The sequence below is a fragment of the Myotis lucifugus genome, unplaced genomic scaffold, assembly GCF_000147115.1.
Source record: "Myotis lucifugus unplaced genomic scaffold, Myoluc2.0 scaffold_116, whole genome shotgun sequence".
In the NCBI taxonomy this organism is placed as follows: Eukaryota; Metazoa; Chordata; class Mammalia; order Chiroptera; family Vespertilionidae; genus Myotis; species Myotis lucifugus.
The window spans coordinates 3,631,756-3,656,050 of NW_005871164.1; the positions used below are offsets into that span (position 1 = coordinate 3,631,756).

General features: G+C 43.2%; 1 protein-coding gene across 1 annotated transcript in view; it reads left to right on the forward strand.

The window, feature by feature from the left end:
* The window catches only part of MGAT5 (mannosyl (alpha-1,6-)-glycoprotein beta-1,6-N-acetyl-glucosaminyltransferase), a 215,181-nt gene that overhangs the window by 58,188 nt on the left and 132,698 nt on the right, over positions 1 to 24,295 (forward strand). Inside the window, exons 3-4 of the mRNA XM_023757865.1 lie at positions 13,488 to 13,564; positions 14,481 to 14,570. Of these exons, the coding sequence (XP_023613633.1) occupies positions 13,488 to 13,564; positions 14,481 to 14,570 (167 nt within the window). The remainder of the gene's footprint in view (positions 1 to 13,487; positions 13,565 to 14,480; positions 14,571 to 24,295) is intronic.

Consider the following 24,295-nt stretch of genomic DNA (forward strand, 5'->3'; position numbering starts at 1 on the left):
GGGAGGGTAGTTGGGGGCGAGATCAGGCCGGCAGGGGAGGTCAGTTGGGGGCGAGATCAGGCTGGCAGAGGAGAGCAATTGGGGTGAGATCAGGCTGGCAGGGGAGAGCAGTTAGGGGCAATCAGGCAGGCAAGCAGAGGCACTTAGGGGTGATCAGGCAGGCAGGCAGGTGAGCAATTAGGAGCCAGTGGTCCCAGATTGTGAGGGGGATGTCCAACTGCCTGTTTAAACCAGTGATTGGACATTCTCCAAGGGGGCGTCCCCAATTGGAGAGGGTGCAGGCTGGGCTGAGGGACCCTCCCCCCTATGCACGAATTTCATGCACTGGGCCACTAGCACTTTCTATAAAGCTGTTATTATTGTGTCTGATGCAGCCAAGGGAAAATCACAATTAAGAGTTATTGCTAGAGATAGTATTATAAACTCCATGTTTAATTTCATTAGTCCCTCATCCTTTGTACTATCGTTATTAAATATCTTGCATCTACAAATATTTTAAACCTCACTATAACTTACTATGGTTTTTGCATTAGACAGTCAATTAATAAAGAAATTAAAGGAAGGAAAAAACAATAGTCTTTTATATTTACCTGTATATTAATATTTCCGATGCTTTTCATTCTTTTCTATAGTTCCAAGTTTTCATCTGATGTCATTTTTCTTTCATCGCAATGAACTTTATTTTTTTCTTGCCATGTAAGTCTGATGGTGGCGAATTCTCTCTTCATTTCTTACCTGAAAATGGCTTTTGGGGGCAGAAATTATTTAAGGTACAGAATCTGGTAGAGAATTCTGGGTTGACCACAGTTTTCCTTTAACACTTAAAAGAGACTTTTTGTTTGTTTGTTTGTTTGTTTTCTAGCTTTCATCTTTTTCTGATGAGAAATTCGGTGGTATTTCTATTTTTGTACCCTCCTATGGGATGTATCTGATGTTTCTCTGGCTGCTTTAAACATTAGCTCTTTATCTTTGGCTTTTAGCAGTTAGACTATGATAAATGTAATTGTCTTTGTATTTATCTGGCTTCTGGTTCACTGAGATACTGGATCTGAAGTTAATGATCTTCAAATTTGGAAAGTTTTGGCTATTATTTCAAGTACTTTTCTTCTCCATGTTCTTTTTTTTTTTATCTCTGGGGACCACTTCATCTACAGTTCACCTGATGTTGTCCCACAGGCCACTGAGGCTCTGTTCATTTTTCCTCCCCAATATTTATTTTTATTGTCTCTGTTTTGCGGATTGAATAATTTTCATTTTTTCAAGTTCTCTGATTCTTTCTTCTGCCATCTCCAAACTGTTGTCAACTCTATTCTGTGGATTTTTCATTTTAGATGATAAACTTTTAGTTATGGAATTTCTTTTGTTAAATTGTCCTTTCCTTTTCTTTAATCATATTTATAATAACTCTTTAAAATATTTGTCAATTTCAACATTTACATCATTTTGGGATGTATTTGTGTTTATTCATTTTCTTGATTTTGGTTCACATTTTTTCTGTTTTTCCATATGTCTAGTAATTATTTTATATTGGACATTATAATACTATATTTGTAGAATGTGTGTATTCTGTTATCTTCCTCTGAAGAGTGTTGATTTTTGTTCTAGTAGACAGTTAAATTACTGGCTTAAACACCTTCAACTTATGAAGACGTGATTTTATCGTTTGTTGGATGTGATTGTTTAAGTTTCCACCCTAGTCTTAGGAAATCTTAAGTCCTGGGGACTGATGCAAGGCCTTTCTGGGATTTTAGTGGAAAGTCGAAATGTTAACCAAATCCCTGTGACTTGTCAGGATGCAAACTCTAACTCCCCCACAGTGAACAATAGCTGAATCTCTGAACACCTTTAGAGTCCTTGGAGTCTCCCCTAAAAATGCTTAGTTATGGGGTCACTCAAGGATTTTAAGGCAGTTTATATGCAGATTTGGGGTTTCCCTTCTCTGGCTCCCACTTTCTGGAGATATCCTTCTTCCATTTCTAGCCATCCTAATTGCCCAAACTTAATTCTAAGTTTGTAGCATTTTGCTTACCTTCTACTTAAACCTCCCTCCACCCAGAAGCCAGATTCCCCTTAAAGGCCATGCTATGAAATGAGGATCTTACCCAGTGCAGTTTCCTCTTTCGGGGGAGATCATTGTCTTATTGTCAGTATTATCTGTGGGAAGACCATTCCAGTATGAGCTTCTCTGCCATTGCCAGTGTATAATTTCTCAGCTTTGATTGATAAAGATTCCCGTGTTAAATTAATCACATAGCTCTCACACAAGTAGTGCACTTCAGCAGTCTGCCCTGGTCAACAATCTGGGTTATTTCTTACCACAGCTTTGACTTTCTCCTGCCTTTTGGTATGTATACTGGCTCTTCCTTGCTTTTGACACAATAACCATTTCTTGGTTGACAAGGAGAGTGAGTTTTTAGCGACAGTTCTCCCTCTGCCCTGGACCGCGTGGCTGGAGAGGAGTGAGAGGCAGTGTGTTCTGGATACTAACATGGTGGAACGATATCTGGTGAAGACCTTCAGGTAGTAACTCCACCCCCAGGATCAGAGCCCTCAGGATCTGACTCTAAAACCAAAGCCTGGTCTAGGAACAGGCCCCTTCCATAAACAAATGTCCAGGCGTTTGAAAACTGTTGTGTTTCATACTATCAGGAACTTGCATTCATACATTTGCTAGCCTTTTCTGTTGAGTAGATGAGTAGCATCCCAGGGTAAACTTATCATTTAGGAATATGCACATTACGCACTCAACCTCACAAGCTGATACCAGGGTCCAAATGTCTTAATACCAGGCATGTTTTCTTTTCACAGGAAGGGCTAGGAGAGATAAAAGGAGTTAAGTTACAAGGCAACCTGGGTTTTGAGAGACATTCCTAGCCAAGGATATACCTAGCAGGCATAGCATGTATGTTTTATGCCACTGGGCTTGCAGATTTGATGCAACTCTGGGTAAATCAAATGAGACCTAAAAATTACGTAGCTCTCAGCCTTTCTTCAAATGTATGCTTGCTGTACTTGGGCTTGGTGTACTTTTGGGTGTTCTTTATATTCTATGCCACCAGCTTTATTTTTTGTTCTCACTCTACTTCTTTTTTCTAGTACCAAAAACGTATTATCAGGGTGTCATCTTAATTATAAATTAACTTACAGTTTATTTTTCCATGCTAGAAAAGGGAGGGGGGAGGCTGTAAGCAAACAAATACAACAAAATGAAAAACACAGTTCATATGAGAGTGAAAACAAAAATTTATCTTGATCGCTATTAAGAGAGTGATCAAAGCACTTGCTCACCGCCTGGTGGTGTCTGGGTGGCCTGTTAGAATCTCTGTCCTTTACCTGCAGCTGCATAAAGGCTTGTGACAGGTGATTCAAAACAGCATTGTGTGATAACAGCTATTCTTGGCAGTTTGCACAATGAAAATAGCTTGGGGATACAGCCTGCCTTGTACAGTTATTGATTCCATATTTCTTTCTTTTCTTCTTCTGTTTCAAGAAGGGAACACACACACACACACACACACACACACACACACACACACACACACTCTCACACTCACACTCACACTCACTCACTCACTCTGTATATATTTCTCTAATTTCCTTAACAAGATTCAACCACAGCACAAGCACCTCTGACAGTTTGATAAGAATGGACAGAAATATGTGAGCTGTGCTTAACTCAACTGAGTTTTAGAAGAAAAATTGAACCCCTTGTTGTTTGAGGGGGTGAAGAAAGATGTGTGTGCTCCAGGTTCCAGGACTCCTCATTGTTATAGTAAGACAGCTACATAGTGTTTCTGTCCCTTTCTGCATGGAGGAGAGGGGAGTTGGAAAAGGCTATGCCCTACCTTGCTTATGGAGAGGAGAACAGGTGTAAAAATTGCCTCAGGCTCCTAACGTGAGAATATGATATAGTTTTGCAGGTATAATCATGAATTTTTAATGTCTGCCACCTACTTCTCAGAATATTTTCTTAAATCTAAATTGACCACTGAGGATGCGTCAGAATGTGTCAATACTGTATATTATTTTTAAAAACATTATATACATCCATGGTAGGTGTGGCACAGTTGGTTGAATGTCATCCCATGCACCAAGAAGACTTGGGTTCGATTCCCTGTCAGTGCACATGCCCGGATTGTGGGCTCGATCCCCAGTAGGGGGCATGCAGAAGGCAGCCGATGGATATTTCTCTCTCATCAGTGTTTCTCTCTCTCTTTCTCTCTCCCTTCCACTCTCTCTAAAGTCAGTAAAAACATATTTTACAAAATATTATGTACAGAAATATATATGTATATATGTATTTTCTGGAAATATGGCAATGGTGAACTTTTTCCCTTGTTGATGTATAAAATTAGCATTCTTCCTGCTTAATGACTGGTATGTCTATTTATCATAACTGGAGACCATATTAGTTTTAGGTGTACATCATAGTGATGATGTACATCATGAAATGTTCCCCACGATAAGTCTAGTTACTATCTGTCACCACAAAAGTTATTATAATACTAGAGGCCTGGTGCACGAAATTCGTGCACCGGGGGTAGCGGGGGGGAGAGGGTGTCCCTCAGCCCAGCCTGTACCCTCTCCAATCTGGGACCCCTTGGGGAATGTCCCACAGGGATCGGGCCTAAACTGGCAGTCAGACATCCCTCTCACAATCCAGGACTGCTAGCTCCTAACCGCTCGCCTGCCTGCCTGCCTGATTGCCCTTAACCACTTCTGCCTGCCAGCCTGATCGTCCCCATCTGTCTTCCCCTGCTGGCCTGATTGATGCCTAATTGCTCCCCTGACGACCTGATCGCCTCCAACTGCCCTCCCCTGCAGTCCTGGTCTCACCTAACTGCCCTCCCCTGCCAGCCTGGTCGCCCCCAACTGCCCTCCCCTTCAGGCCTGGTCGCCCCCAGCTGCCCTCCCCTGCCAGCCTGGTCGCCCACAACTGCCCTCCCCTGCTGGCCTGTTCGCCTCCAACTGCTCTCCCCTGCCGGCCCGATTGCTCCCAACTGCCCTCCCCTGCCGGCCATCTTGTGATGGCTATCTTGTGGCGATGTGAGGGTGGCCATCTTGTGGTGATGTCGCACATGATGCCACCTAGGATTTTACTATATAAGATTATTGACTATATTCCCTATGCTCTATATTACATCCCATGACTTATTTATTTTAAAACTAATAGTTTATACCTCTTAATCCCTTCACCTGTTTTATCTACACACTGTTTGCAGATGCTCATTTAGGTGCAGTATTTGTTGAATGAACCAGTGACAAGGTTTTTTTGTGGGGGTTTTTATTTTTTTGAGATATATAATTTGCATACCATACAATTTATTTATCCAAACTGTATAATTCAGTAGCTTTATGTATATTCACACAGTTGTGCAACCATTACCACAATCGATTTTAGGACATTTTTATCTCCTCAAAACGAAGTTCCATACCTATTAACTATCATTACCTTCCTTCCAGCCTCCCTTTTCCCTAGTCCTAAACAACCACTAATCTACTTCTGTCTTTATAGATTTGCCTATTCTGGACATTTCATGTAATATGTGGTCTTTTGTTACTGCCTTTTTCACTTAAATTAATTTCTTCATGGTTCATCCATGTTGTAGCATGAATCAGTACTTCATTCCCTTTTATGGCTGAATAATATTTCATTGTGCGGATAGATCACGTTTTGTCTATTTATCCACCAGTGATGAAATTTTGGATTGTTTCCATTGTTCAACTTTTGGCCCTTAGGAATAATGCTACTGTGAACTTTTGTGCTGACATAGTTTTGCATTTTCTTGAGTGTATACCTAGGTTTGGAATTGCTGGTTCAGATGGTAATTGTTTAACTTTCTAGGGAAGTGCTAAACTGTTTTCCAAAATAGCTGCACCATTTTATATTCCTACCAACAGTATTTAAGGGTTCTGATTTCTTCACATCATTGCCAGAGCTTGTTAGTACCTGAATTTCTATCGTAGCCCTTTCACTGGGTGAAGTTGTATCTCATTATTATTTTGATTTGCGTTTCCCTGATGACTAATGATGGTAAGGTTTTCTTGTGTGTGTTTTTTATGTCTGCAGCAGATATTTAACCCCACCCATTTTCTACCTGCTACACATGTGTGTGTCTAGGTGTGAGATGACCAACCTTCCTGCTTGAACATTCCTGGAACTCTTACATGCTTTTATTAATAGTAGTGCCTGGGGGTTTATCAGAATGGAGAGGTGTCTGTGTGTATACAACATTCTTATGGACCCTTCCCTTCTACTGAGAATCTTAATCGTAGGTCCTCTTTTTAATTCTAGTCTACTGACAAAAGAAAAATCTTACTAATGCTGGCTTATTAATATTAGATTATGTATGCTTTCCTTTGTCATACCCTCTGCAAAAAAAATAAAAATAAGTAAATGACAGAGGGTAAGGAAAGCATAAATAATCTAAGGTTATTTGACTATTACTGTCATTTGAAATTTTATGACATTGATTATCCTAGGCAGTGTGTTTGTGGCAATCCTTACAACTTCATTCTTTTTATACATCAGTTTCATTCTTGAAAAGTTGTGCATAATTGTGAAACCACGTACATTGACTGTGCCTTTCTTGCTGACTTCCTTTATGGCCGTATTTGTCCATGGGCAGTACTGCAGCTCCAAGTTTATAACAAGTGCAGAAGCCTTTGGAGGTGCTTGTTTAGTGAGGAGTGAGAATTTGTCATTTCATTCTTCATTGTTGATAAGTGAGACCTCCAGTGCAGTACATGGAGGTGGTGATGGTAGTGGTGTGCCTTTTAATACCTAGAAACCGTGTAGTGGAAATAATCTTGACTCAGAAGACAGAAGCCTGGTGTTAACTTGTAGAATGCTTTGTACACGGAAGGCACTTAAGGAATTTTGCCTGATCAGTGAGTGAGCGAGGCACTTCATGTCTCTAAGCCTTGATTTTATGAATCAGGAAAAATGAATGGTTTACTAATATGGCTTCAGAAGTCCCTGGCAGCTCTAAACAATTTTGGTACAATGATTGCATCTCCAGCTTCTTAGGTTAAAACAAAACAAAAACTATGAAATACAGACAACTCTTTTCAAGGTGCCCAGTATGCATCCCTGGGTCTGTGATTGGTTCTCACCCATTGCCGGACCGACGTGGCTCCCTCGCTCCATTGGTGGGCCCTGACACTGGGACATGTGTGCTTGACTCAGTTATAGAAATTAAATCATCTTTTTCATACCGCCAATTTAAAGTGGCCCTAAGTGAGTAGCGGCCAAGCTGAGGATGGCTGGTAAGGTCATTTTTAACGGGAGCTTATATTTCACCAGGGCTGATTTCTGTCCGATTTATTGTGATTAACTCCTGACACCAGGCAGCTGGTGCAGGTGCTAGGGGAGCTCAGGGTCCAGGCCGAGCGCAGAGACTGAGTCAGTTCCCAGCTGGTGTGGGAGCCTGGGACTGGGGTGGGCTCCCGTGGGCGCTCCCAGGGGCCATCTGATAACCGGGCCTGCATGTTCCTTTCAGGTGTTCCCAGGGAAGCGCCACCTTGTCCTACACACAAAACAGAATTGCTGGACCCTTTATCTTCTGAGAGGAAATATGTGGGGTGCCTTTGGGTTTAATTGAACCCTCATTGAGGAAGATGGTTATCTTCACTGTTGGCAAAGGAGTTGGGTGAGGAGACTGAACTCAGTTTCCTAAAACTTACTGGAGTAGACAGACGGTCCTGTTTTTTGAGATTTCTGAGTTTTTTTAACTACTTCCCTCCCACCACCTCTTTAAAATAGTGGTGATGAGGGAATCAGACACCCTTAACCTATCAGATGCCTGTTCAGTTCTAAATAAAAAGTCATTGGTACAGTGTTCTACAAGTCTTATAAAGAAGTGCCATTTCATACACTTGTTACCTTTGCTGTAATTAATGTACAGAAAGGTGAGCCTTGGCAAGGGAGGCTGTCTTGGCAGGGTCAGCTTTCACTCTGAAACAGCTGTCTTCTGTGTGGGGCTCACTTATAAGCACTGCTTCATCTCCCTCTTGGTAGGATAGGGATTGCAGGGGACACCTGACTGCCAGCCACGTTTTGTTGGAGTCTCTTTTTATAAACATACTAGAGGCCTGGTGCATGAAATTCGTGCAATGGGGGGCGTCCTCTCAGCCCAGCCTGCACCCTCTCCAATCCAGGACCCCTTTAGGCCTCAGGATTGGGCCTAAACTGGCAGTCGGACATACCTCTCACAATCCGGGACCACTGGCTCCTAATTGCTCACCTGCCTGCCTGCCTGATCGCCCCTGCTGGCCCCCCTGCCAGCCTGATCACCCCTAACCACCTCTGCCTGCCAGCCTGGTCACCCTCAACTGCCCCCCCCGCCAATCTGGTCGCCCCTAACTACACCCCTCTGCTGGCCTGGTCACCCCTCACTGCCCCCCCCCCTGCCGGCCTGGTCGCCCCACACAGCCTGCTGTTCAGTCATTTGGTCGTCCCTCACTAACCCCCCTGCCAGCCTGGTCGCCCCACACAGCCTGCTATTCAGTCATTTGGTCATCCCTCACCCCCCTGACGGCCTGGTCACCCCGTGCAGCCTGTTGCTCAGTCATTTGATCATCCCTCATTGCCCCCCCCCCCTGCCAGCCTGGTTGCCCCACACAGCCTGCTGTTCAGTCATTTGGTCAACCCCCACTAACCCCCCTGCCGGCCTTGTCGCCCCACTCAGCCTGTTCGGTCGTCCATTCGGTCATCTGTTCGGTTGTGATGGCTCCTGGCTCTTTATATATATAGATGAAGTCCCCAGTGTGCCAGGTGCTGTTTTGGGTACTGGGCCATTGCACTGAGGATGGCTGTCCTGCCGTCCCGAACGCCGTGCATGGGGAGGGGTCTGCTGACGTGGGCCTCGCTCTGTTGTATGTGTTCCCACCTCCAGCACCGTGTGGTGAGCACTTTGTGGGTACAGACCTTGTCTTTCAAGGGTACAGCGCTGACATTTCAGCACATGGCAAGCAGCAGGCTTTGGAGGTATGTTCCCAGTGACTGCAGGCTGAGTTTGAAAGTACATGCTGAGGATTTTAAAGTTTCTCTTTTCCAACTGTAAGATAGTTAACTATCTTCTTTTTTCAGGAGGATGAGGTTAGTGTACAGTGTGACAGCACTTCAGAAAGGCAGGTGATTTATTGAGGGAGGTTTTCATCGTTCACCTTCTTTTCTGTTTTTGTTGTTGTTTATTGATTTCAGAGAGGAAGGGGAGGGAGAGAGAGACAGAAGCATCAATGATGATAGAGGATCATTGATTGGCTGCCTCCTGCACACCTCCCACTGGGGATGGAGCCTGCAACCCAAGATGTGCCCTGACCAGGAATCGAACTGTGACCTCCTGGTTCATAGGTTGATGCTCAACTACTGAGCCAGATGGGCCGGGCTACTTCCTTTCCTGTATCACCCTTTCTGTTCTCACTGCCCCTCTGAGACCCCATCACCTCTGCCCTTCCTGCCCTCCTCTGTCCCCACTTTCCTTCCTTCCTTAGAGGCAGAGAAAAGCACAAGTAAGAAAACTGTGTGTCTGATTCCATCTCTCTTTGTCTCCGTGGCTTCCTGGTATGTGTTTGCCATGCTGTTGTCTCTCTCTGTATGTGTCTCAGTGTATGTGCAGACCTTAGGGCTGTTGGAGAGTCTGGCTCCACACTGGACAGGAGCCCTGCTGTGGATCTGTTGCACACACGACTGCTGTGCCTGCTCCTGCCGTGCACGTGTCCTTCCAGAAGCAGGCATTGTGGGGAACAGGAAATGTGTCCTCTTGGATTAAACCCAGGGTTTGTGCCCTCCTACAGTGTGTGGTATTAGTGATAGATTAAACAACAGGATTTTCATATCTAGGTCATCTGTCGTTCAGGTAATGCCTGGTTGACAACACCGTAGAATCAATACCCAAGTGAAGTTCTTGGTGCAAGTTGCCATTGTGGGTGAGTGAGGGGTGAAACTGAACCCAATCAGTAGTCAGAGCTGAGCCTCATTGTTTACCCCCTCCCCGCGCCGCCCCCCACCCCTCCATGCCCTTTCACTGTTAAAAAGGAAAAACTAGGATGCTGTAGAGCTCTGGGTGGATAGCAGGGAGAAGATCCTAGTAACTTGTCTTGCAGAATCCCGTCTTCTCCTGTTCAAGAAGCCTGTGTACAGGAAGCTAAATCGCTCCTGAAAGGCATGACATGAACCTGAATTTTTGGTTTTTAACCAAATTTACTAGTATGCATCGGAGGCTCTTCCACAGGTGGGACAGTGCTCTGTGGACACAAACTAATAAGAACATAATTTGTTGAGTCTTTATTGTTGTGATGAAAACAACATGGGGAGCTGTTCTCTGAGAGGCGCTGGGAGTTGGGGAGCACCCTGTCAGGCCACCAGTTATGGGACTCCTAGCAGCTCTGCCCTCACGGGGAAGGCGGACACTGCCTGCTTCTCCCGTTCACAGATCTCTCCTACAGCAGAGCCTCAAGCCTGTAAACCGAGCTTGTGGAAGTCATTGTCTATTCACACCCATCACTGTGGAACTAAATAGAAAATTCATCATAAGAGAGTGGACTTGCACAGGAGACCCTGTTGGATAGTTGACACGCTGCCAGTGGAGGAGCAGTAAGAGCCCTGCTCCTGCAGGGGTCTCCACCCAGTTCTCCCTGAGCAGAGTCAGGCCCAGGGTGCTGGTGGAGCAGGGGTTGTTTATTCCGCCAAGCAGTACTTACCCAGTGCCTGGTGGAGGAGCAGAAGGGCATTACCTTCCCATACAGTCCTCAAGGAGGGGCAATGGGCAAAGGAAGAGAAAACCGTGTGATTGTTACAGCCAGGGGAGATGTTAGGAGGGCAGCACCAAGCCCTGCCTGGTCATGGGAAGGAGGGTAGGACTGCTTCTTCCCAGGTGGTGTGGAGCAAGGCTTACAGAAGGAAGGCTCTGGCTGGTGCAGCAGGGTGGAGGTCACACAGCGTGAGAGGAAGGGCATTCCTGGCAGAGGATGCCGACAGGTGTCCTAGAAAAGGCCCTTTCAACAGGACTTAGCAGAAATGAGGCTCCTCATTGTGGAACTCTCGGCAGAGCAGACACGGGGGTCTGTGCCTGCTTTTGTAAGTCCAGCTTTATTGGTTCACAGCCGGGCTAGTTCTTTCCCATCATCGGTGGCTGCCTTCCTGGTACAAGTCAGAGTGGGTGGCTGTGACAGACCGTGTGGCCTGCGGAGCCTCATATACTTACCATCTGGTCCTTCACGGGCAGTGTTTGCCTCCCCTTGACATGACTCCTGATGAGGAGGGCACACACTGTCGGCAGATATGCTTTGCTTGCTTACCTTCATGGACCTGTTCGTCCCTTCTACCCCCCGGTAATTTCTCTTCACCCCACACATCACACCTCCAACTCAGCAGCTTCTAGTTTTGTGGACTTCTGGCTCTGAACATCGGAACTGGGAGAGCATGTAGATAAAGGGGGCATTTTACCTAAGTGTCTCCTTAAATGTCCGATTGCCCGCTCCCAGCTGTTCTAGACCGGGCTTCATTCCTTGGGACCTCTGCCGCTGCTTTGCTTCGTAAATGTGTCACAGAAAAATCGAATTAAAGCTAGTGATGGGTGCGGTAGGTATGGAGAAGCATCCTATTCTTTGGTGAGACCAGCTATTCGATAAATGGATTCTGGAGCCGGCGGTTCCCTTATGTGTAAGTGAGAGAGAGAGTGCTTCCAGAGACTGTGCACTCGAAATACGTTTTCCTGCATGTGGGGAGTGAAAGTTGTGTCCGATTGCGTAGCAAATGCCAGCTTCTAAGTGTGGGCTCTGGTCTGTGTACCAGTTGTTAGCAGTGCCGGACTTTTTGAGTGTTAACTTAGTAAATGGGAGCTGGGTGAAGCAGAGTATGGTTATTCCGATTTTATAGATGGGGGAGACAGGGGCTTCGACAAGCTAAGTACCTTCCATATTGACTGTTAAATGGCACTGCCTCCAATCTATGATAAGGAGGATATTGGTGTTATGTTCTAGTTATCCTTCTTAGCAAGTGGAATGCTCATTGAAAACACTGAATCAAGAGCTAAAAAAAAATCTCTCCTTCAGACTATCAAAAGAACTGGTTTTCAAGGGAGAGATACCACCAAAACCCCCCTTTCAGCCCCAGCAGCCACCAACACCACTTGTGTACCATTGTCAAATGGTATTGTGGCTTGGGATCTAATTTATCATTAGTACTTTTTGTAGATGAAAAACTGTCAGCATAAGGAATGGTGACATTTTCCCTGCAGTTCTGGAAAATATAGTAGGTCCAAAAAGAGAAGCGTGTAGGTTTAGGGCTGTCCTGCTGAAGTGGTCATTCCTACACAAAAGTCTGACCCAGCCATTCCCTCCTCAAAGCCTTTCTGTCCCACCCTTGGCACAGGGACCAGGGTCCCGATCTTGGTGCTGAGGCCTTCCGATTTGGGCCCTGCCTGCTTGTCTTGTCTGACCTCCCCGCACCTCACACTGTCATTCCATCAGGGTGGCCCCTGCGTTTGGAACCACCTCGGTGCCTGATCACCATCTCTACCTTGTCCCTACCCGACTTGCTCCTACTTCATCTTCACACCTCAGCCAAGCTGTGCTGGACCCAGGAAGCCTTCTTTGACCCTTAGAGGGTGGGGTGGGCGTCCTGCCCTTGCCCTACCTGAGCATGGTGTCCATCATGCTGCTCAGCTGTTTAATTATTCATCTGTTGTTCACCACTAAACGGAAAGCTTCTTAAAGGCATTCTTTTTATTCTTACTCTGTAGTTACAAGGAATAGGAATGCACTTGGGCTAGCTAGTAGAAAGGGAGCTTGTGGTGAGGAAATATTTGAAGCAGTAAGGAGATCTTAGAGGCAATTTAAGGACTGGGTCCATAAGAGGCTCTACATCACAGACGTGTCTCAGGGCTCTCTGCTCCCCCCACATGGGTTCTGCTCACCTCTCTCCTGCTGGCTGCCTCTGCTCGAGCACCCATTTTCATGAAGCTGCTCGTTACCTCAGTTTGTCTGCATCACCTGGTGGGGCCCATGGCTGTGTTTCCTGCTCCCTATTTCTTTGGTTGCTCAGTTTCCCACTTGCAGATTTCCAAGCAGCCCCTCTGGTTGGTGTAGCTCCGTGGTCGGCAAACTGCGGCTCGTGAGCCACATGCGGCTGTTTAGCCCCTTGAGTGTGGCTCTTCCACAAAATACTATGTACAGTGCGATTGAAACTTCGTGGCCCATGCGCAGAAGTCGGTATTTTGTGGAAGAGCCACACTCAAGGGGCCAAAGAGCCGCATGTGGCTCACGAGCCACAGTTTGCCGAGCCGCAGTTTGCCGACCACTGGTGTAGCTCACCCTTTCAAGCTGGGCCACACACATCATAGGTTTCTGGTCAGCTGTAGGTGGGCCTCCTCAGGTCAGGTCAGACCTGTTGCCAACTGGAGGTTACATGGGTCACAGCATGGATGTTAGGCTTGTTTTTCATAAACTTCATGGTATCCTTTGTTCTTTTTCATCCTTTACAGATATCATTAATGGAGCTCAAGAAAAATGTGTATTGCCTCCTATGGATGGCTACCCCCACTGTGAGGGGAAAATCAAGGTAAGGTCAAGTGATGTGTATTTATTTCCATCGTCCTCATTCTGCATGCCCTTCCTTAAAGGGAGAGCGAGCCCTTTAAGGGAGTCATGTAAGGGCTGCTGCAGTCCTGCTTGTTTGGGGCTGTGGCCATGGCAACTCTTCCCTGCTGTGCCAACTCCATGGGAGTAGTCAACAGTGGCTCTAACTGGTCAGACTGACAGAGCCTGGACCAGCTTGGTCCCCTTCTGTGTCTTTGAAGCAGCCTTTCCTCATGTCCCCAGGTTCCAGCAGGTGATCTCTCTCCCATCCCTGGGGCCCCACTTCTGAGGTCTCCAGGTTGTCATTTAAACATCATATTTGCATTTGCAATTGAATACCCAGAGACACTTGACCATGATCCTAACATTTTTAAAAACCTTGTTTATATGGCCTGTCCTTGGGGAGACCACTCCCCTGCTCAGTGGTTCCCAGAGAAAAGTTTCGGTTCTGGAGTACAGTTAGGAGCGGGAGACCAAACCCCAGAAACGTTCACATGGTCTCCTTTTGGGACTCCCGCATTCATTCATGTCCTCTTCCCAAAAGAAACTGCTACGCTGGTGACACCAGCTTTCTGCACAGAGGGGATTTGGGTGCAGGGTCCCATTAGGCACCTGCTCTTGATAAAACTCTCCTAGCCATTGCCTCTCCTGGGCTTCACTGCCTGGTGTGTCCCCGGCCTCTCTCCACTCTAACTAAGCACGTCTGCCAAGGCCCAGCTCAGGTCAGTGCATCTGTGGATCATGCAGGGGCTCAGCATCTGTCATCCTGACCTCAGCTAAGCGACTGAGCTTAGGCCACAGCTCGAGCCATACCTATGCCCTCTCCTCTATCAGCAGGTGGGCGGGTCACCAGGAAGGGGCCATTCAGAGGTGTTCTTACCTGGCTCTTGTTGTTTCAGTGGATGAAAGATATGTGGCGCTCGGATCCCTGCTACGCAGACTACGGAGTGGATGGGTCCACCTGCTCCTTTTTTATTTACCTCAGTGAGGTGAGTGGCTTAGGAGGGGTGGATGGATGTGGTTAACAGATTGTGCAGCCACGCCCGGAATTCAAAGAGCTTGAAAACAGCTAATGTTTTTACATGATAGACCTGTGATTTCTTTCTTCATTACTTTCCTCTGCCCCCTAGGACAGTGGTCGGCAAACTCATTAGTCAACAGAGCCAAATATCAACAGTTCAACGATTGAAATTTGAGAGCCAAATTTTTTAAACTTAAACTATATAGGTGTTGAGGTCCAGCCCCAGCAGGTCCAGGGGTTCCCCAAAGGTGTGGACGGAGTCGGCGAAGAAGGAATGACACAGAGGCAGTGTTCAGTTGATCAGCATAGCAAGGTTCTCCCTTTATTGTCCTGTTACATCTGTATTTATACCATTTGATTTTAATCCTATCCATTCTATTTCAAAGGTCAAGGCATTTGTTATCTCCATTCCAAGGTTGTTCATAGTTAAAGTGATTAACTACCTGCCTGGCACTTAGTTAAGGGGTTTTACTGATTCCCTTCCTTAGTCCTGTTAATCCCTAACTCCGGGGAAAAATCCCCACCTGGGGAAACAACCTTTTCCAGAGAGGTGACCTTGGTTAAAACACATAGCGCTAAGTAGGGGAGCAAACATATTAAGAACAGTATGCCATATACGCCAGGTCCCTTGAAACATATGCTGTGCAGATGTTTCTTCCCTGCAGTGACTGTGTCAAGCAGCAAGGATGGACTGGCTTCCGGCAAATTCCCCCTTTTTTATTTTTTAAATGATAGCGTGTGTAAATCAGAGGCCACCTCTTGGATTGGGTTGTTTAACTCGGAAGACCTGTTTGTGACTTTGCCAACAGGTCAGTCCGAGGCTTAACCCTATATCGGCTCCCCACATATAGGTAGGTACATTGTTATTAACTTAATTAGGGTACTCCTAAGGCTTAGGAAGAGCCAGACTCAAGGGGCCAAAGAGCCGCATGTGGCTCGCAAGCCGCAGTTTGCCGACCACGGCCCTAGGAGGATTACTTTTTATTCTTTGAGGGAAAAGCAGGTTTAGCTAACTAATTTTTTTCCTCATTAAAAGAAATGCAGTAAAATGCATGTAATATCCTAAACCATTAAGTGTACATTGAATACATTCATATTGCCCAGCAGCCATCACCACCATCCATCCACCTCCAGAACCCTCCATCTTGCAAACATGAAACTGTGCCCATTAAGCAGTAGTTTTCTATTCCTTTCCAGCCCCATCATTTGCTATGGTTTTGACTACTCCAAGTACTCATATAAGTGAAATTATACACTATTTGTCTTTTGATGATTAGCTTATTTCACTTAGCATAATGTTCTCAAGATTTATCTATGTTGTAGCTGTGTCAGAATTTCCTTCCTTTTTAAACCTGACCAATATTTTGTTGTATTATATACCACATATTGCTTATCCACTGATCGGTTGATGGACACTGGGTTGCTTCCACGTTTTAGCTATCGTGAATAATGCTGCTGTGAACATGGGTGTGCACGTAACTGTGAGACCCTGCTTTCAGTTCTTTTGAGTATATATCTAGAAGTGGAATGACTGGCTCATAGGGTGAATCTCCTTATTGTTTTTTGAGGAACCTCCAAACTTTTCCGAAGTGGTTGCACCATTTTATATTTTCACCAACAGTGCACGAGGTTTCCAGTTTCTTCACATCCTCACCAACACTTGTTTTTTTCTGGGTTATGGGGGTTTTTTTGTTTATTTTTTTATAGTAACCATCCTAATGAGGGTGTGGTGGTATCTCATTGTGGTTTGGTTTGCATTTCCTTAATAATTAGTGATGCTGAGCATCTTTTCCTGTGCTTGTTGGCAAAATTAGCTATTTACTTACAGAATGAGTTAATTTTCTCCTTCTTATCTGAATTTCATTTTTACTTGTCCCGTTCAATTTGAATAGCAGTTTTTTAAAGAGTTGCAGATCATTTTATAGACCACATGTTTTAATGATCTTATGTCATCTTTAGGAAAATAAAGTAGCGGAATAGAGTTAAGACTTTATCCCAGGCAAGGTACACGTAAGAACTGAGTAGGAAATCAAAACTCGCTGGCTTCCCCTCCACCTTTATGGAAATGGTGCTGGCTAATTTCAGAGGATGTGCACTTGGCAGGCTCTCGGCTGCCATTTCTTCTTTATTCTCTCCCCCAGTTTTGTATGTAGTTGCCCTTTGACCCCTCGTGAATAACTGCTCCCTGGAGCTGCCATGCAAGGAGGAGAATGCCCCTATTATGAGGCCAAATGAAATGCTTTCCCATAGTTTTTCTTGTGGGACTCAGGTGCCTCTTTTCTGTGTCATGAAGTGACAGGGACAGCTTTAGGGGATAGAGGCCAAACAATAGGGCTTCAGGGCATGTGGCCCTGGCTTCTGTGGGTTTGTCCCTTTCCTACACCTTCACTTCTCTTGCCTCTGTAAGATCCAGGCAGACTTTGTTTTTTGACAGGTTGCCGCATGGCCACCCTACAGGGATCCTGGGAATCCTCAGATCAAATGACAGTTAAAATACCTTTTGGAAATTAAAAGCACAGGGAATTGGGTGTGTGATGCTCCTCATTAGCGGGCTGCTGGCAAATTGATTCTGTAGCTCTTGTTGGAATGTTTCTAGCTTAGGTGGCCTGAGGCCCATCTTCTCCTGAGGAGGAAGGCCAGGGTCCCTGGTGAACTTACCTCCAGTGAGAAGTCATTAGAAGCACCTTGCCTGCCCTGAGAAAAAGGTTCCTCGTTCAATTTAATTTTCCAAAGTTTTCTTCCCCTTCCATTTGATAGAATTTAGCTAGAGTCCAACTGTGCTCCCTGATTGACAAGCTGAGCTAATTTCATGCTTTCTTGAGAGTTTGGAATGCTGGGGTGAGTTGTTGAGGTAAAGGTAGAGGATTTTACATTCCCACTCCAGCCTTTTGCCTTCTCGGATGGTGTGAGAGAATGGACCAGATGGAAAAGGACTGTGATTATTTGTGACCTTGTTCCCTTCCTTTGAAACCGCCACCCTATTCTCGCTCACCTAAAGGGAAGATGTAGCTAAGAGGAGAGAATAGTGAGATTCCAGGGAAGGTAAATTGCGAGGATGTGGACCAGACAGAGCTGTAGAGAGACCTAATAGATCATATATACTTAATAGTGGAGCCTGGGTGTTTCCTTTCAGAGATGAGAAATGGTTCTATTCCAATCTCTTCTAATGCAGATGATTGAACTTTTCTTTTTGTTCAGTTGAATTCAGTTCAGTGAGCACTTATTGAATAGCTATGATATGCATTGATTGTCAACAATTACTGAGAACTCATTTTCTTGGCACATTGCTATGCATTCATAATCTTAAGAGTATAATGGAAGAGGAAGAGTGGGTGCAGGTAATTTAATCAGGAGGGTGGAAATAATTCTTCTGGGAAGACAACTAGGGACTTCTTTTTCAGTGTTTTAACCTGAAAATAACTTTGAAACTCTGTTCTTTTAAAACTTTCATTTTATCATAGCATCTCAATAGGTACCCTATAAGAGTTAAGAGGAGAATTTCACCAACATGGCTACTGCTATAGGAAGTACTGACTTACAGAGCACCTCATACCTGACTTCAGCTTGTATTTCTGATTCTTTCTCTACTCTATGCTTTTGAAAAAGTTACTTACCCTCTTTGTGTCTCAGCTTCTTCCTTTGTAAAATAATAGTTTTTATTTTGTTTGTTTATTTTGAAAGGATCCGACCTTGAGGATTCCTGAGTGTATATGGGCCTGCCAGATAAATGACAATAAACCTAACTGATACTATAACCAAACCCAGGTTTGGCTGCCTATTTCAACAAAAGCCAAACTCGTGAGATAGGTGCTGGTGAGAAGGAAAGAAGTTTATTCAAGTGCCGGCAACCTGAGAAGATGAGGGACCCTCATTCCAAAACTCATCTTAACATCTCAATGCAGGCTAGGGTTTTTACCAGGTTGGAGAGGGAAAGCAGAACAAAGAAATTAGTGGGAGGGGCTTTGGACGTGCAGTATGTATAGGCTGTGCAGGACATTTCCCCATAGGCCTTAATATGGATGTTTATGGTCAGCATTCTTGAGTTGGCCATCTGGGCTTTTTTGGAAATGGAATTCCTGTTCACTGAGTGGTTGGTGTCAACTGGGCCTTGAGGCTAGGCTGCTTCCTAAGTTCAAACAGGAACAGAAAATCCAGAATTGTAAAGTATACTAAAAATACTTGATTCAAGCTCTAGCTTTGAGAGAAAAATCAGTTAGAGTAACAAGCTGGGTTTAACATTTATTCAGATTAACATGGATAGCTTTATGTAAATATTTTTATAATCTTACTTGGTTAGTACATTCTCATTTTAGTTCTATTCTATGGCTTGTCAGACAAATATAAGTAGTATATCGCATTCATTCCCCATTATAATATTTCTATGGTTTTTATTGTTGTTATTTTTTTAGGACAATTGTGGGGCATCACATGCTTGTGACATTTTATGTGGGACCTTAAGTTCATTTCTGAATTAGAATCAATTTCTGGTTCTCATTCACCAGAATCTAATTTAATTTTAGATTCCTTGACTTCTGGTAATGTAGAAATTTAGCCGTTCCCACGGGCTTCTTTTTTCTGGATAGGACACTTGTGTTTGATTCAGGTTGTGAGCTGGATGAAGGGAATAGGTATGCACCCCTATCTTTGTTAATATGAAATTATTAGAGATGTTTTCTGAAGCCAATTAATTTCATTCTAGTATTTTTAAAATTCTGGACAACATCTAAGGATTTGTGATGCTGTTTTTTGTCATTTTTTTCCTCTTGATTTCTTGAAACTTTGCTTCTTCATTTAACCTGTATCATATGCCAGGTTTCTCTTGTATTTGGAAAAAATGATTAAGAGAGACATCTTCATTTGATGTGTACTTGATCAACAGGAGTACCAGTGACTTTTATTCTTTTCTTAATACTTATTGAAAAGCCAGTTCTTGTTTCCTTCTATGTTTAACTTCAGAACTTTAACAGATAAAAAAGGACATGAAATAAAATGCCTCCCATATAGTCAGTCACCAGTTGAATTGAAGCATTTGGATTCAGACCAGTCTTAGGAGATGACACTGTTCCTTCATTTGTCTTTCCCTTGGGTGTCTCAGTGTGCCAACCTTCACTGAATTATAGGATTATAAACTACCTTTACCCTCGCCAATTTGTAGTCTACAAATCATTTCTGGTAAATTCCAGGAAGTAAAGCCATTTCCCCTTACATAGCCTCCACAGATGCTTGCTATGTAATACTTTATTTGGGACTGGATGTGGTAATAAAAGTTTAGTCCTTACCCTTGTTGGGTCGCAAAAGAATAAAACATTATTCAGCCCCACTATACGCCAGACACCTCAAATACACAATGTCATTTAAACCTCTCCCCGATTCTGAGTAATAGAAAGACAGTCACAGAGGCTCTGGGAGGATATGTTGCCCAGTACTTCTGCACTTTCATTACTGTTGCCCCTTCATGTCAGAGTACAACTGAACTCAGCTAGGTGACTTGCTGCCATTGGCTTTGCACTCAGTTCTATGCTCAAATGCATCTGTGTTTGAAATATAGCTCTCATTTACCTAGTTCCCATGAATCAGTCTTCATTGCTAATTTTCAAATACTCACAATTTTGATACCTTACCCACCATGAAAGAAACGGCACCGATTCTCCTGAGGATAACTCATGAAAACCATGTGCTCAGTCATTCCAGGTGGTGGGACTGAATGAATTAGGCCACCTTGCATTTCCAGATCATCGGGCAGTTCATTTTCTGTATCTTTTTTTGTGAACCATGTAACAACTTCCATTATAGAGACAAGGCCCTATAAAGTAATTACTCTGTCATTGTTTCAAGTATATTAACTTAGCCCTACGCCAAGCCTTTTACTGCTTTCAGCTTTTATGAAATTTAGAATGAATGTCTTTCCCCCTGTTGATATTATATTGATAGGTGATTCTGATATATTAGACACACAGACATTTTTTTTCTATTTATACAATTATTCTAGCAGCTAGCAATCGTCATACCTTTCCAGACTTCTTAATTTGTTTGTGCTGAGTTTTTGGGTTTTTTTTTTTAAAGCATTTTTGTTGCCATTGCAATTACAGTTGCTCTGAAATAATCAAATTGCCCAATGATTGATTGCTGGATCTTAGGATGTGTACAGGCTGTTGCTTCAAATGCCAATTTGGACTGAATGAGTGAGTATGCATGCATGTGTGTGTGACTCCTTCATAAAGAAACAAAGAAGCAATTTCATGCCTTACTCATCAGTCTATTTCTTCTATGGCATGGACAACAGGCATAAAGGTCTTTGCCTCTTTCTTTTCTCTCTTGGCAATATGTAAAACTAATATTGGCTGAGCATGCTATTAACCTTGAGTTTAAATTCAGCATACTTAATCTCTTGATTAATGCCAAGATTAATGCCCAACAGCAAAGGTTGAAAGCTTAAATGTTTGTGAATGCGAGCATGAAATGAAATCCTAATAACCAGCACAATGATTTGGATTTATGGGCTGTGTTGGCTGCTAAAGATAACTTGGAAATGGTGTTGCACAGACTAATTTGTCAAAGTGAGCAGCAACAAAGAACTGACTATTTAGGTTGCAGGAGAAAACTTGAATGAAAAAACACATACCTGACATTTTGGGACAAGTCAGGAGTACTTGAAAAATATCACTAGACTGTTGCCTGAGGACACCAACACACACCTTTTAAATGTTTAGCATTTGCAATAGGAAATTCCCTTTCTCTGAGATAATATTTCTTGGCAGTAAAGGAAGTGGGGGGAGAGATTTATGATCTTTTCCCTTTTTTAGTTCAGCCTTTATTTGTATCTTTTTCATCTCTGTGTTTTTGTTGCTCTTATTACCTGAATTCTAAGACATCCTTAGAAAAAGGTTTTTTTTTTTTAAAAAAAAAAAAGTCCTGAGTTTATAGACCAGTAAGCCTAACTGATCTCTCAATTCTCTCCCGGCAACCTTTCTCCTCTCCTAAGTTTATCTTTTTAGTGACACCCCTGTTCGTAAGTTTCAGGTACTACAACATTTATATTTGCCACTCCTTGGGCTGGCCTCCACCGTACAAAAATTAGAAATGACAGGACTTGCCAAAGCCCAAACCATCATCTCTGCTCCTTGGAATACATGTGGCAGATAGAGGCTTCAGTGCTTTCATCTCCAACTTGCTTTTCTTTAACAAACTTTTAAATATTGTCTCTTGTAATTTCTTTTGTATGCCAATAAAATAATTGTAAAATTTTTATGTTTTAAACTTAATATGGTAACTTTAATATGGAAAATTACAAATAGATATGAAAGAGAAGGGTGTAACGAACCCCCTTGTGCCCATGACTCAGATTCAGTAATTGTTGTTTCATGGCCAATCTCATTTCATTAATAATCTCCACCCTCCATTATGTTGAAGCAAATTCCAAATGTCATCTCATGTGTGAATGTTTCAATAAGTAACTTTAAAATAGACTCTTTTAAAATATTTAACTATTCCCATTATGACTGCCAATACCATTTCATATAAAAAAATAACATAATGCCTTAATTTCATAAAATATCAGGTTAGTATTCACATTTTCTAGGCTATCTTGTAAATCAAAGTTTATTTATTTATATTGACTTTCAAGTAAGAACCATATATTACAATAGTTGGTATCTCTAAAATCTCTCTTTAATTTTAGGTTCCCCTCATCTCTTTACTTCCCTCCTTGTGACTTTTGTTGAAGGAACTTCTTTGTGTGCCTTAGAGAATTTGTTATAATCTGCATTTTATTCCATCCCCACGTTGTTGTATAGCCTGGTTCCCAGCCTTTTGTATTTCCTGTAAATTGATGGTTAGATCTGAGGCTTGATCTGAGTCAGGCTTAATATTTTTTTGTAAGAGTGCTTCACTCCCTGGATGATACTCTGTCCTTCTGTCAGGAGGCACATTGATGCCTGGTTATCTCTCTTTTTGTGATGTTATCTGTCCTTGATGATCAGTGCCTGGGTTCCTTCTTAATCTTTCAGGAATACTTCTGTGAAGAGAAATTACTCCTCATCTGGTATTTGGTTACTCTGAGGGATAGCTCGTGTAGAAAATCATTTTTCTTTCTCTCTTGTTTTCCTAGCATCTTCACTATGGACTATAATTTATTCATTCACTTGTACACTTTATCATCATTATGAAGTCATTGATTGAAACATATTTGATATGTTCAATATATTTCAGTTATTTTCTTACTGGTTCTCAAATTGCCCCTTCCTTAGCCAGAGGGAGCTGCTTTGTATTGTCTTCTGAGTCCTCTTGCCATGACTCTCGTAGTTTGTAATAGTTTTTTGTTTGTTTGTTTTTTGCTACCTGGTATCATAAGCTTTTCCAGGTTCATCTTACACAATTTATGCCCTAGATCTGGAATCCACCATTTCTCGAAGGACCTCACTTCCTCTTAGTGGGAAGCAACACTGAGCCACTATCTGCGTGCCAAGGGCCTTCATAGCTCTTGGGTTTTCTGGGTACAGGGGCTATAACAACCAACAGAAAGATAAACATTCCTCATTAAGGTTATGTTTTGTAGGAGGAGCCAGACAAATTAAAAAGTAAACTATATATCTTTTATATTCTAGTTAAGTGCCATGGAGAAATATAAAGCAGGAGAGGGAGGGAAGAAATGCTCACGATAGTGATGGTGTCTGTTTTAGATGGAGGGGTCAGGAAATGCTCCACTGAGAAGAGGAGAGGATGTTGTATGAACACCAGGAGGTAGAGAGAGTAAGAGGTGCAGATGTTGGCCAGGGTTGTTTATTCAGAAGACAGTGGTAACAGTAAATGCAAAGGTCCTGGGGTGACCATCAACGTTCAACATCGAGAACAAGTGCTTGGAAAGTAATCTCCAGAGAGATTTGTCTGTTTGTTCACAGATATAATGGTGCCTGGAAAACGTGTTTATTGAATGAATGATTCTTTTTAAAACAATTTATAAATAGATGATAGCTTTTTGTTTGCATGATCTGAGTAGTAACATCTCCCAGCTGTCACCTTTCTAATTTTGGAAAAACATATTGTAAAATTTATTACATTAAAATCTACTAAAACATTCATTTTGAGATATTAAGCAGGGGCATTTTGAGCACTTATGAACAATTTTAATATAATGTTCTTTAATATTATATTTATAAGGGAGTACAAGGAATCACATAAGGCTATTAGAACAGAATGAACCAATTATATTAGAAGGCACAGCTTTCTTGCCCATCTTTTATTCCCATTGTCACTCAGAATTATTTGCCTGGATCTATGATTTAGGCAAAATTGCACATCAACACAAAAGAGGAGCTATATCCCTGGTTTCTACAATGTAACTACTTCTATAAATTGGGTGATTTTGGCTGTTGAAGTGTCCTTAGTTTGGACAGGTCCTGGGGGCCAGTTTGCCCCTACGCAGTGTGCAGCAGGACGTATGCCGGGGTAGGGGGGGGGATTGGTATGAGAAGCATTTTTATGCATTGTCTGTGTGGTTGACTCCAGAGGAATTCATTTGCTGCTTCTCCTGTGTAAAGGAAATTGATAGCTCTCCTATAGCGGGTTGGGATGAATTTTTACAACTGACATGCTCTCATTAGAGCCCTACTGGTGTTATGGCAGGTTGAAAACATACTGCAGCTTCTGTTTACGTCTGCCCCTTCCCTGACAACCTGAGCAGAACTTGCATGGATC